Below are 15,289 nucleotides of genomic sequence, written 5' to 3'. Positions count from 1 at the left end.
AAATCTACTCTATGCAACTAAATGTACAAATATGCTGATGGAGAACAGTTTATTTACAGTGGTTAGAGAACCTCTCTGCTTGTTTTTATTTAAGTATCCAATGACTGCACTGATAGAGAAATGTCTAGTTAGTAAATATATCAATGAATAAATATATGAAAAAGCTGCCCATTAAAAAAATGACCTTAGGTTTTATTGCAATTACTGTAGTTCAAAGTTCTTTCTAGACACTATTAAAAGTGATCTTCCTTTGAAGTTCTTTGCAAATATATGTATTTAATTTCACTATAAGATGCTTTAGTTTGTTCAACTAAACACTCCAGTAATATGGGGAATGGAAGAAAGGAAAAGAGGTAAATACAAGATAATATAAAGTGAACCTATGTGATAGTTTCAAAAAGTTTAGCACCACTACATCCAGTCTGTATTTTGTTCATCATGTATTGTACATCTAATTGTACATGGTTTTCTTTCACCCTACCATACAGAATGCCATTTTTTGTCTTCAGAGAAAATAAAAAAAAAAAAAGAAAAAAAAGTGTTTATTATCTATCTTTCTAACATTTTTTTCCCTTTGGTTTCTTTTTGGCATTACACTGTAGTTCAAGTGAAATTGTTTTTATTTTATTTTATTTTATTTTATTTTATTTTATTTTATTTTATTTATTTATTTATTTGGTCATAGGAATTACTTCTGTTCAGGATACAGCCTTCTATCTCAGATCTACAGTATAAAGTATTGTGCTATGAGATATATGATTTTAGATTTCACTTTACTACATATAAATAGATTTAGTTTAACAAGTAATCTGTTGGTAATCTGACCAAACGCAGACATCTAGATAAGACATCCTTGAAAGCCACAGAAAAACAGTAGCAAACAAAAAAAAAAAAAAAAAAAAAAAAAACTAGTCAAACTCTGTGCTTAATCTCTTTTTAATAGTTCACCTCTTCCTAATATAGTTTTAAATTAAATTTTAATGTAATAAAAAATAATAAAATTAAAGTAAGAAGTCATATGGTTTGAATCCAGAAGTCATACTTCATTCAGAAATAAGGAGTATTTCATACTTACTGTTTAAAAATAGAATATACAGATACTAGCTCACATGTATATGCCCACATTTTAGTGTAAAAAGTAACATAAAATCTACATAGATGATTTCATCATTCTTATTGTTTACCTTGCAGTTGCAATACTTGTAATGTAAATGATGTTATAATAAGTAACAGTTCATCATCAAAAATACTGAATAAAGTTAAATCTCTTATCCATAAAGCCTCTCTGTAAAATCCTTCAGTAAATGTCTACTAAAAACTTTTTTACTGACATCTGTCATTAAGGAGTACTAAGTTCTAAAGCAGTTACTATAATTGCTTTATTGAAATCACATAGCGCGAACTTTTGAAGGATATAATCTGGTTCAAAGACAAATGTTTTACATCAGTGTGCTGTTACATCTTGAGTTTATAAAACCCATAATTTAATCAGGGCATTAATTCAGGTTTGCTTCACAAGATGAGTTTTCCGCAGGATCACTATTACTGTCATTAATTGCTATCTATTCTTATCCTTAAATTCATTACCATCTTATTTCTAAATCAGCTTTTTCTTTATTTTGTCTAGGTTTAATAGATTATTGGATTTGCAGATGTTTTGGTGATCCCATTTAGCCTTACAGAATATTGGCATGGCATCTGTCTGTACCTGTGTGGTTACTCTGCAACTTTAACAAATTAACCACCAGTGTCACTTTTTTGGTTGTTTATTTCATCTTAGTACAGCAAGTTGTGTCACTTCTACAAGCTACATCTACTTCCTTGCAATTCTTTCATGTACTTATTTTCTCTCTCTCAAAAAAAAAATAATAAATAAATAAATAAATAATAAAATAATAATCCCCCTTTGTTTCTAATTTTTGGTAGCTCTTAAAACCATTTCAGAAGGTAACTGTGTCCAAACTCCAATGAAATCTGGCGTAATGCATATCAGTATTTATGGCAGGTTAAGTGAGTTTGACCCTTCAAGGATGTACTCAAAAGGGCCTTACATTTTCCCTTATTGTTTTTAATACCTTTCAGATAGTTCAAAGTGCTTACTATGCTAGTGTTTTAGTTTTTTAAAGTTGATGGAAAGTGAACAAAACCTCATAACAGTGGGAAAGTTTTCAATTTTACTGTAACTTATTGTCGACCATTATCTGAAAAGAGTGTAAAAATTCCATGTCTTGTGAAGATGGATTTCACATATCATTTTTTTATTTTATTTTTTTTCACAGGGGTCATCTTGTAGAACAGCCAATTTAAAAGTACCCTGAATTCAAGTAAGTTATTTCTAAACAGCCTTTACCTTCAAAGTAAAAGGGATCATATGAATTTGCCTATGACCTTCTGATACTTGCTGTAGAGGTAATGATGCTATAAGCTGTTGTGTTCTATTTGACATTTGTAACAGTTCAAAATCTTACTAGAACTATGCATTTTTATTAAGCTAGAAGAATTTTTGACTCCTGAATATTTTCACATACTGCTTTAGTTATTTCCATATAGTATTTCTTATCACATGTACAACTTCCATCAAGAAACTATGTACTCAGTATATGCAATATATTACCAGCAGACTAGTGAAGATAGAGTAGGAAGGAGACTCCTTTCATTGCCTCTGTGTAAGCTATATTACATTCTTTTTAAGATTTGTTGGTTTTCATTTTTGTGAACAGCAAATGTCATAGCAAAAAGATCAGCTCTGTCAAGTGCAGGTATCCTAATCACTTCAAGGAAATTTGCTTCCACACTTACTATCTTAAAGTAAAAGACAAATGTAGAAACAAACCTTCCATGATCAGAGAAGAAGTTGTCTCAATTTGTGTAGAGGCTTTATACTCCACAGCACTTTAGGAGTGTTTCCTGTGCACTGTAATTTGAGAAGGGCAAAATGATACTTGTTCTAGTACAGGGTCTAAAGTAATTCTATTTAATCTGAGGTATTTAAATGAGGTACCTCTGAGAGTGCCCTTTTTTTTTGTTGTTGTTTGTTTGTTTGTTTGTTTTTCTGTCAGTCAAAAAAAAAATGTTGATTTTTAAGCATATCACTTTTTATTTCAAAAGTTAATATTGTGCAAAAAAATGCATCTTGAAGTTTCTATTCCAATATTTTATAAGTGATAAGAATGTTCTTCATCAAGATATATTCTCCCCTGGAAAAGTTGTGGATGTCCAGATGTCCCATCCCTGGAAGTGTTCAAAGCCAGGTTGGATGGGGCTTTGAGCAAACTGATCCAGTGGAATATGTCCCGGCCCATGGCAGGGAGCTTGGAACTAGATGATCTTTAAGGTCCTTTCCAACCCAAGCCATTCTGTGATTCTGTGATTATATTTGTTTTATGAATCCTGTAAAATAAATTGCTGCTGTGTATATGTGGAAAGATTCAGATTCAATAAAAAGGTAATAGAAAATACCATTTAGTATCAATAAAATTAACCTGATCCTTGAATGTTTCATTTTTTATGCCCTCAGACCAGCTGTAATGGGGATGGACAATAATGGCCCATTTGATTTTTGCATTAAAAATTACAGTTCAGTATGAACACTTGTACATTTTAAAACTGGATTTACATTAGTGAAAGATGAGAATTAAAGAAACACTTTTTTTTTTTTTTTTTTTTTTTTTTTTTTTTAATTCAGCTTGTTAGCCTGGTAAACAGAAATAAATAAAAGAGAACACCAAGAGAACTATGTGGCCTTTGCTCTTCTCTTATGATTTATAAAGAGAGAAAACAGACAAACAAACAAAACTCTAAACATGTAGATTACTTTTAGATAGACATGATATAAAATTTGAATAAATTTGAATAGAAAGCATCTATAGGACCTACAACCTATTAACACAGTGGTTTACTGGAACCCTCTTATTTCCTGTAATGAAATGTTTATTCTGTTTATAAATATGAAAAAGAAGGTTATGTTATCATTCTGTATTTTAGGGAAGTGAGCACTGAAGCATATCTGGTATTTGTGTATTGTCAGAAAAAAATCTCATTTCATTAGCAGCATTCTCTATTCCCGGGGAAACATTATGTCACAGGATCAGCTTTTATTTTGGCTGAGAAGATACAAATGTTTCTAATAAGATCTTTTTGTCCTTAGTTAGCAAAAATGAATGCACCCAACATAATAACATTACAGAAAATCACCATGGAAAGAGAATGCTCTTATCATAATGAAACAGACTCTTCAACGATATTCTACTCAAAGCCTTTATTTCTCTATACAACTTTAACCTGCTGACAATAAGAATCAGTTTTTAATGTATTTTGTGCTAGCACTTTGTGTCAGGAAATCCCGATGCTCTGCGACCAGCTCTCATAGGTTAAGAAAAGGGATGAGATACTGCTGAAAGGGCACTGTTAACACTGCTGATAGTTCATAGTAAATCCAGTAGACACAGAACAATTCTTTATACTGTTTCTGACCATTTCTTTTTGTTTCTCACTTACAGTCTTTGTGAAGGGCCCTTTCATTTTCACTGCATTTATTTATACTTGGTCTGTTTTGCTCTTTTCTATTTCAGTCTGTCCTCAAGTAAAACACATTCTGAAAAGCAGTTCTGCTTTGTACTTTGATTGCCAGTCAGATGCTTTATAAATACGTTCTTCATAAAACAGAGCCTTGGGCAGAGGAGACAGACTTCTACCACATAACTGTCTTGAGACTGCAATTTCAATGGGATTACAGTAGGCGTAGAGAAAATGGGATTTAAATTAGTGCATCTATAAATCCTGAACTATGAAGAGACAAGCACCTCTGAAGATCTACAATGTACAATGTACGTATTGCAGAGGTATTTATTTATTTATTTATTTATTTATTTATTTATTTATTTATTTATTTATTCATGCCAGAAGTAGCTGGTCATGGAGAGAAGAGCACAGGAATTGGTCTGAGTTCTCGTTCCCATATCGAAAACCATATGTGAGCTTGGTCAGATCACTTCACTTTTCAGTGTGGTCTTCATGGGCTTTATCTGATGCTCCAAGGTTTGTCATTGACATCTCTGTAAGCGATGAAGCAGACTGGTCTGTGCTAGAGCAGTAGCTAATTAACTCTCTGGTTAAGTTATCTTTGATCTTAGAAGTTTCTCCTGAGTTGTTTAAAGACAAGCTTTGAAAGTGCTTGCGGCAGCACTTCAAGGCCAGGTGTCTCCAGTCCCCAGCAGGCAATGCATGCTTTTTCTCCTCAAACTGGGAGTATTTTGACATTTGCGTCTTTGTTTTAAATATGATAACTCAGTCTTGAAATGAAGGTTGGACAATGTTTTTACCAAAAAATGCCTTCTGCATTCCCTCTTGACACACAGAAAACTCTCTGTGGGATAACAAAATTTCTCAATTCCTCAGTGAGTGCTCTAACACACCTTTTTTCATGTAAATGAGCAGTACATCTTTTATTGTATTCTGTAGGAGTAGCTTGTAATATTTTGGTAAGAAAAAAAAAAAAAAAAAAAGAAAAAGGAAAAAGAAGGATAAAGCCATGAGAACATTTTGGACAGTGAAACACAAATGGATGGAATTTTTCAGACTATGAAAATGTGTTTGGAAGACAGGCTTTAAGTCACCTGAGCTCTAGGCACCTACACTGAAAGCAAATGGCCTTTTCCTCAGCACACTAGCTGTTCTGGTGCTGTCTGAGACACCAATTTCTCTCCATGAATTAATAGTGCTAGAGGAAGGGCCTAGCACTGCAATCTATACTTCATTCACTTCATGACCTAGATTTCTGTTCTTTGACTGAAACACAGAAGTTAAATCTTAGTCTGAGTAATCGGTAAAGTTAGTAGAGAGAAGTAGACAACTCCCACAAATACCCAAATTGCCTGTGGAAATAAATAAATAAATAAAAGTCAATCCTTTATCTAACTCATAGCAGAGGGCACACATAGCTCCATTAAAATCAACAAAATTAGATGGGATGAATTTAGCGCGTATCAGTTAGTTAGTTAGTTAGTTAGTTAGTTTTTTCCCTTTGTTTCTAAGGATCATATATCTCTGTATGATCTAGGTTTTAAGTTCTTATTATAGTCTCTAAAGCTCTACTCATTGGAGATGAGAGGTTGATACACTTAATGTAACGATGCTGGTAGTATATGCATACCTATCTGTAGTTTTCTCATGTCTTTTTAGGTGTTATTTTGCATCTAGCACTTGGCATCTATAACACTCTAGAAAGGCACAAGTTTTCCTGACAGCCCTGTGCGTAAGTTTGAGAATTTCAAGGGCATTCCAGATAGCACTTGACATTATTTTTGAGAGCAGTTAAATCTTGCCCTGAATGTCAACTTTAGAGCAAGTTGAAGCACCCTCTAGTTCTGCTGACTGTGTTGATGAGACTGTCAGAGGCAATAATGGACGCCTAGGCTCCTAGCTCAGAGGTTGATAACTGTCTGTAGACATTTCAATATAGTTGTGCAAATGTGGAGCTGAATCCCATCAAAAACTCACTTCAGCACACAGAGGGGTATGGTGAACCCCTCCTAATATCAAGAGCATCCACACTGGGCTGGTAGTTATGACAGTCCATTGATGGAAAACCTACATTTTTCCAGACTGGCAGATGGAGGCCAGGTGGGATAACAGACAGCACCTCAAGTGGCACTAGATGCTGACACATAGGCAGTGGAATCAAGTTGTCACTGTCTTTACTTCTGTTCTCACAAAGAGGTAAGTGCTCTTATCTCATTGACTTGCTCTGAAAATTAGTATTTAGCTAAAACTTTGGACATGAAAAATATGACAAAATAGAAGGACAGGAGAATAAATTTCCCTTGCTAGGACTGCAGCAAGGAGACCAATATCCAACTTGATACTTAGAATGCAAATCATCTCCATCTGAACACAGTTTAAATGATTCCATATAATGTATTTGAGTTAAATATTTACTGCTTACCAGCAGCTTTAGGTAGCAACATCAAAAATCTGCAACTCTAACACTAAGCACGTATTTGTTTCCACAAGTAGTGGAATGAATGACTGAATGCATCATAAATGATTCGATATTTCTTCATTCAGAAGAATGTTTTCTAAGTACCTGTTCAAAGAACTGTGTCTTCAGAAATATTTAGGAGTTGAAATTTGGCCTTTAAAATTCATTCCCTGATGAAACTGGAATGAGAACAGAGCAGAAAACACTGAAACATGAGTATGCAGCATGTTAGATGAGATACACAGCCTATCAATCTGTGCTGATAAGAATTAAAGTGTTTTTCTTGTCCATAATATGAAAAACAGAACTGTTTAACTTAACATTTGTTTCTGAGCCAAATTCTTTGAATCCCTCTATATCAGAATGCGGAAGGCAGTTTTATCTTCTTATCTGCACCTTCAGTCTGGTCCAGAGACCAAAAAGGAAATACCAATACTGCCTGTGCAGTTATTTTCACACATTCTTTAACTCATAAGACTGTACAATATGGCCTGTTGCAAATCATTTGAAACTTTACCACTCTGAATGACCTATTAAAAACTAATAATTTAGAAGCCTTCAAATGGTTCCCTCAAAACATTGCCCACACTATTAAAATAGAGCATATAGCTGATTCCTGCAACTTTTATGTCTCTGCAACTACTTCCCATATGAAAAAGTGTACAACTGTACTCTGTAGGAAATGGAAATGCTGAATACCTTAATTTCCATTTAAAATTTCACTAGACATCCCGTTTAAAATCAAATTATTTTGATAAGGAAGATGGATGTGCTTAGCTTCTCAAACTGCAGGTCTGCAGGAGAGTTGTCTAAATCAAAGTTTAGTACTTCACCTAGCTGATATTTAACAATTAATTGTTTTGCTTTTTTTTCATAGTACATTACTTGAGTGAGAAGGGACATACATAGGAACTAATGGGTGCAAGCAGCTGGTGACAAGCACAGTACAAAGGTAGCAGTCATTTTCCTGCATGGTTCTGATAATATACCTGCATTGTGAAAGGAAACACTCTGAGTGTTCAGCTGCTGATTTCTTCGTAGCAGAGATGCTATTTATCTCCACTTATGCCAAACTGCAAACCGTTTTTGTGATGCAGGCTGCTGCTCCCTGAGAGTTCATTACTTTGAATCAAGGGATGAAATTCTACTCATGGATTATTCTCTTTACATGAGTATTTTAATGAAGCCATCTCAAAATAGCAGCTGGGGCAGAAAATTTACAAGGAAATCCTAGTCAAATCAGGGGTCTGTCATTGCTTTCATGGAAGACAAGTTTTGCACTACCACTGTGGCCTCCCATGAATGTCCCATTAAGATAATCGGAAATTTTACATTGTCCTTAGTGGACTTTAGCACAGTTGTGTGTTTGAACCTTGGTACTGAAAAATGTACTTAAAAGGCCATGAGATTAATTGTTTTCTGAGTTTTGACACAGGAAAAAGCAAAATGCTCTAATTCCCCTTCCACACTTTCAAGTCTCATCCTTTATTGATATTCAGCCAGGTGTTAGGTTAATTTTGCATCAAAACAGTAACTTCAAAACATAATGGGACTCTGAATCTTTCAAAAAGAATAAAATGAAACAAAAATCATGAAGGTTGAGCTAATTTTCTCTGTCCATGACACTGGGCTCTCTGCCAATTTCTTATTTATTTTTTTTTTAATTTGTTAATTCTAATGAATTTGCACGGCAAGTTCACGAGGCTTTGGCAACACAAAGTTTAGGACACTCACGTTTTTTATTAAAGTGAACAAAGAGCTCCCACTCACTCTAAGATTGTTCAATGGATATTGTAAATGAATGAGACATTTATTTTTGTGCCAGCTCAACTACCAGTGTCAACCAGATTTGCATATATTTTGGCAAGTGAGCTGCCACAAGGTGGTAATAAAATAGGCCTTTTATACTTGAGTCTAATTTACTTCAGTTATATTCATTTTATTTATTTTCTTGCTTTATATGTTGAAGGAATTTCTGTAAAGGATAATTTGGAAACAGCAAGGTCAAAGAAATGTCTGCTATATAGCTGTTATCAAGCACTTTTCCACTGAGAAAGAATAAGAACATTTTCCGGAGGGAAAAAAGAAATATCCCAGTTTTTTTTTTTTTTTTTTTTTTTTTTTATCACTGTTAGGATTCACATTGCATACTTATATATCATGCTTATTACTTGCTGCTGCCAGCTGTATTTTTTTTTAAAGAACTCACTATGCATATTTTACCATCTTCACTGACATTTCCTACCTAAAGGCTGCTCACAGGAAGGCAAAAATATGCTCTTACTCTATGAAGTATTATTCTGGGTACAGACTTTTACAAGTTGTGGTGCTGGTATGGCTGCAGGAGTGATTTCAAACTGATTTTTTTAAATGTGTGGAAAAATGAGGGAGAGAAATGCTTCATGAGCAGTACTTTGGTTTTTATAGGCTCATACCATTTTATTTTATTACGCATTAAAAATGTGCATGAATGAAACAAACCAAAGAAAAACAACAATGAGAACAGCAAATTTAAACTCAGTGAGTTTAATTAAAGAGGTGTAAGTCTATGTATTTGTGAAATCTGAATAAAAATAACTGCCTGGTGTCATACAAACATATTGCAGGATCAGGTTATTGGTTTTATTGTATTTTTTTAAGTCTTGGGTTTGCTTCTGTTCATAGCATCTTAAGAAGATGCTGGACTGCTAGTTCAAATAATAAAAGAGCAATGAAAAGAATCCTGTCTTTCTAACAGTTACCTTGTCTCCCTACTGAAGAAAAAAATACAGAGGATCTAGACCCCTCCCACCCCCCCGATTAAACAATGTCTCTGTGACAAATGAATTTCAGGAATATGTACCCATTTCATATTTTGATAATATTAAAATAAATGAAAAAAATGATTAACCACAAACCTCTGAAAGGCTGAATTATTTTTTCATGAAACTCATCTAACAAGCTGTGCACAAACAGAAAATATTCTAAATGGAAAAAAATAGCTATTTCTAATAGGTAGAATGACAAAATCTGGACTTTATCTTAACACACTTACTTAGGCTAAGCAGAATCAACATCTGTAAGAAGCTCCAATATTTTAATAGGCCCATGGTGAAGTAATGTGCCACTCAGAGAAAGAAAATCAAAAACTGCCTCAAATTGCACTCCCTAGTTTTTTAAGCAGGTATCAGCTGCTGCCCAACTTACATCAGCTGAAAAAAAAATTGTCTTTACCAGCAATATCAAGGAGGACAGCATAAATCCTCAATAATGATTCTGAAGTGTACTAATTTGGGGAAGTATCATGAAATATAACATAGCCAGCAGTCAGGTATTTGTGAAATATATACTCATTGTAACTAAAATAATATTCAGCATGATAAGATAGAGAATAAGTTATTATGAAAATATATAGCTTTAATTTGCAGACATATAAACACTTTTGGTACATTACAGACATATGATGCCAGAAATCAAAATAATCAGTTTTAAGCATAACACTAATTTATCTTGTTCACACAGAGAAATCTCATCATACAAAATATAGTTTTCAGTTCTTAAAATGAAGTGAAAGTGAGACATCACTGCTGCTTTATTGCAGAGGATACAGCGAAGAATAAATTATCAAGAAAATATGCCACCAGTCTTACAAGTCAGATTTTGGATCTAATCCAAAAGCAAAGCCAATGAAAAGGAGCCAGGAATGGTAGCCAGAAGTCAGAAATAAGATCTTTCACATGAAATACCAATCCAGAAAGGAGCAACAGTCAGTAAAAACTAAATCCTATAATTCCCTATAATATGAAGTGATTTTGTTTTCATCTGGCAGATCAGATACATAAGTATCACATGAAAAATCTATTACACAACCAAACTGATGGAGTACTAACGACATTGCTAAAAGTACCAAAATTATTACCACTTCTGCGAGAACTAAAGATTTAGCCATTCCCTTGCTTCCTTGTATCTGGCATGTTTACAAGGAGGAGCATGGGGTTTGGGCTTTATTTCCTGTAGGAAATAATAAATATAATTTTCCATAAAAATGACCAGCAGACTTCTGGAACAAATGATAGTGTGGGTGAAAGCTAGAGCAAATGAAAGATGGTATGCCACAGCAGTTCAGATTCTTGTTACAATATTTTGCATTCTTTCTCAACAGGAATTGCACTTCTTGTTAATGCCTTTTCTGTCCTACTGTAAAAGCTTTACTTGTGAGGTAATAAACTTTTTTTTTTTTTTTTAATTCTTTACTAGTGCATTTTAATGTCCTTATTCTTTTAATTATACACACATCGAGACAGACATTTCTCTTTTTTTTGTGTGTGTGTCCATGTAAATCTCTGTATGCTGAAGCATATTTTATATTAAAATCAATATATTTAAAATATACTTTGTGTTTATCTTATGGACAGTACCTCAACCAGTTCCCTGCTCAGGAGCATCTGATGCCCTCTTGTGGTTAAAAATACTTTTAAAACTTGAGTTTAAAGAATTCTTACCTTCTAGTTTTTTATTTATTTTTTTTTTCTTTTTTCCGTCACCGATCATATCGATTAATGAAAGCTGCAAATGATGTCCATGTTTTTATAGACAGGGTGCTAGCTGTTAGTACTAAGTTTTCATAAAAAAAAGCTGTACACTGAATTTGGATTTAAAAAACTGTAAACAGCTATTTACAATTATAATATTATTAAGTTATAAATTAGTGGTCCTTCACTGCAACCTCTCTCAATACGACCCACAGCTAGGTGTTTCAGAGTTGTCTAAGGTTTTCCAAATATTGATTCGAATTATCCACAAGGAAACATCATATGTTGGAAATCTCCATTGGTTTCTTCTCCAACATGTGCAGGTTAATTCTTCCATTTAATGGGATTTGTACGTCCATGTTTTCATCTGCTCTGTGATGCTTTTTCCCTTTTCTCAGACAGATGTAAATGCCCATCCCAGTTACTAAAGCAATTGAACCCAAGCTTATTATTGACAGAGCTACTAAAGTAGGCATGCAAGTTGCTGACTCCATTTTTTGATGTGTAGGCTCTATGGATATTTGTGGCTGCTTTTCTTCTATATTGATATCAGGCTCTTTTCTTAATAAACTTTCAATGTAGCTCTCATTGCTAACTGTGTCATTGACGAAGAGATTCACCATGACAGTGGAATGGAGAGGTTCTGGATAGCCGTGATCACTAACTTTTACAAGCAGCCGATACAGACCGTAGTCATTTTGCATAAGCGACTCTTCCAAGGTGATATTACCAGTTTTAGGGTCAATCCTAAATGACTCTGGCCGGGGGCCTCTTCTTCCTATTATGCTGTATGCTATGACTGCGTTCATGCCAGTGTCTTTATCGACAGCATAGACCTCAGTGATGGGAGAACCAGGAAGGGTAGAAGGAAGAACCAACAAATAAGACATATTAGACTGTGGAAACAAGACCAAAGGGGGGTTGTCATTTATGTCCAGAAGAAGGATAGTTATTTTTGCAGTAGAAGACAGGGCAGGATCACCACCATCAACTGCTTCAATCCATAGCACATAGGAACTTTGCTGTTCCCTGTCCAGGGAGACTTTAGCTCTCAAAACTCCTTTTCCAGTATCTATGACAAAAATATCACTTCCATTCAGGACTGAAAGGGCAACCCATCCATTTTGCCCTGCATCAGCATCTGTGACACTGATAACTCCAATTTCACCAAAACCTGGAAAGTTTTCTGGCACAAAAAAGCTGAAATCCTTATTGATAAATCTTGGACTATTATCATTTTTATCCAATACAGTGATGGTGACAGTTGCTATTGATTCTCTTGGAGGAAACCCAGAATCTACTGCTTTCACAGTATATCTGTATTTCTCCTTTTCTTCTCTGTCCAGTTGAGTGGCAACTGTAAGAACTCCTGTGGTTTTATCCAAAGAAAAATAGGAAGGAGCATCAGGCCCTAAAAAATAGAACACTTCCCCTCTTTCACCACTGTCAGCATCTGTAGCATGCAGTTTGGTCAAGAAAGCATTGGGAACATTGTTTTCCTCAATGGATAATTCTATCAGCTGTTGAGAGAAAACTGGTGAGTTGTCATTGTCATCCAAAACTTGTATTTTGATTATTTTGTTTACGTTAAAACCTTCTGAGTTCCATGCAACTACAGAGATTTCATACAGCTGCTGTGTCTCATAGTCCAAAGGTTTTGTGGTCTCTAAGAGGTATTCATTGTTGTATGGCTTGTATGGTGAAAGTCTGAAAGGCCCATCACCATCCAAATAGCAATTGACTTTGTATTTTTCATCAGGGTCTTTGATGGTAAAAAATGCTATTGGTGTGTTAATAGGCTCCAATTCCTTTAAGTAGACCACTCCTTCCACTTCATTAGCTATGAAACGAGGGACAACTTCAGGTGGCCTCATCATGACTTTGATGATGGTCACTAGCACTGTGATCACAGCAGGGATACAACCAGGACCATTGCCCAATATGATCAGCCTGTGGAGCTTTGGGGCGTCCCCATCAATCTTACTGGAGAGTGTGATGGCTCCTGTGCTTTCATCAAGGTGGAACAAGTCTCTGGATGGCTGAGGGACCTTCTGGCTGTAGGAGTAGGCGATCTCCGCATTGGACCCAAGGTCCATGTCTTCTGCGTGGACAGTGGCCACGTGTGTCCCTAGGCTGGAATTCCCATAAAGGGTGACGTTGAGCTGCGAGTCGCTGAACTGGGGGCAGTTGTCATTGATGTCGCTGATGCCAATAGTAAGCGTAGCACTGCCCACGAGCGGAGGAGTGCCCCCATCTTCAGCAATGATGACTGTGACGTACTCCTCCCGTGTCTCTCTGTCCAGAGCCCCCATGACAATCAGGTAGGGGGTCCTCTCTCCGCTTTCGTTCTCCTCCACGTCCAGAGTGAAGACACCATAGTTATCTCGCAGACGGTAGGTCTGGACACCATTGGTGCCCACGTCGGGGTCAAGGGCAGGGTGCTCGATAGCCAGGCGGGTGTTCACAGGTGCATTCTCAGGCACCGAGAGGAGAATGTGGGGCACAGGGAAGCGGGGAGCGTTGTCGTTGACATCTCGGATAGCAATTTTCACCTTCACCAGGCGGAAATACTCCTGTGGCAGCACCAGCACGTCCAGCAGCAGCAGGCACGACTCGGACGAGAGTGAGGAGGAGAAGGAGGAGGACATGCTATCTGCCTCCCCAAAGACAGCAGCCCCACTGCTCTCCACGCACAGAGCCTCCCGGTCGATCTCCAGGGCTGAGGTGTGCAGCTCTCCGGAGCGGTTGTCCAGATGCACGTACTGTCCCCCCAAGCCACGGGAGGCCAGGGTGAAGGAGAGGGGTGGCTGGGGGTCCGTGAGGTGCTGCCCGCTGGCTGTTGGCAGCCGCAGGTCACGGGCCAGGCTGCCAATGAGCACTCCAGCAGGCAGCCCCTCGTTGAGGCTGTAGAAGAGCTCGGTGGCACGGCTGTAACTGGCAAAGCAGTTGAACGGTCCAGCGAAGAGGAGGAAGAGGAGCAAGTGCTGGGGAGAGAGAGGCACAGGGGCATGGGGAGAGGGTGGTGTTAGAGGAGGAGGAGAGGCAGGAGGCAGCCACCCCCTTGCCCACCACCTCCCCTACAGACACAGCGAGCAGAGAGTACAGCATCTGCAACCTGAAGCCATTCTCCCTCTAATAGGTGAGAGATATCTCACTTCTCGTCCCCCTTCCTTCACCCCCACTATCTCCTCCCCCCCTCCCCCCCGCCATTACCCCACTACAGCAGCTACTCCCAGGGCATCACCATCTGTACCCTCTAGGCAGCACCACCTGCACTCCCCCTAGCACATGCCCCCTTGCCAGGGGCACCAATGCCCCCCATTCCCCCCTTCCTGACCTTCTCCCCCATCTCAACAGCGCTTCACCCACCCTTCCACCCCAAAAGACCCACAAACATTTCCTCGCCCACTCCCCATCCCACACCAGCAAGATGCAACACAACCCTGGCTCCTTGCCTCCATAACCTCGGCCCCAAAGCCCCGTTATTCCCGCATGCCTCTGATCGCCACGGCCCCCCAGCTGTCCCCACACCACCTCGTAGCTCCGCTGGGCTGCCCCAGCTTAAAAAACATTTAAATACGAGTTGAGCGGCGGGGCCGCGGAGAGGTAGCGCCAAGGAAGTTGCCGGCGTTAGGTGACAGGTACATCCCCAGCGCCCCGCGAAGGAATGGGGGCTCCCCGACATAACTTCGGGTGTCGTCGCCTCGGGGGATCTTTATCCCCCGTCTTTTTTTAACCGCTCATTCCTTTTGCTTATTCCTTTTTTTTTTTTTTTTTTTTTTTTTTTTTTTTTTTTTTT

The 15,289-nt window shown here is 37.4% G+C and overlaps 1 protein-coding gene across 1 annotated transcript in view; it reads right to left on the bottom strand.

Moving 5' to 3' along the window:
* Positions 1–10,354: 10,354 nt before the first annotated feature.
* The window catches only part of PCDH20 (protocadherin 20), a 5,497-nt gene continuing 562 nt past the window's right edge, over positions 10,355–15,289 (bottom strand). The window contains exon 2 of the mRNA XM_035321669.1: positions 10,355–14,474. Within this exon, the coding sequence (XP_035177560.1) occupies positions 11,769–14,474 (2,706 nt within the window). The 3' untranslated portion in view covers positions 10,355–11,768. The remainder of the gene's footprint in view (positions 14,475–15,289) is intronic.

The sequence above is a fragment of the Oxyura jamaicensis genome, chromosome 1 (genome assembly GCF_011077185.1).
Source record: "Oxyura jamaicensis isolate SHBP4307 breed ruddy duck chromosome 1, BPBGC_Ojam_1.0, whole genome shotgun sequence".
Classification (NCBI taxonomy): domain Eukaryota; kingdom Metazoa; phylum Chordata; class Aves; order Anseriformes; family Anatidae; genus Oxyura; species Oxyura jamaicensis.
The sequence above is the reverse complement of the archived record's forward strand: the minus strand, read 5'-3'. Positions and strand labels throughout refer to the sequence as shown.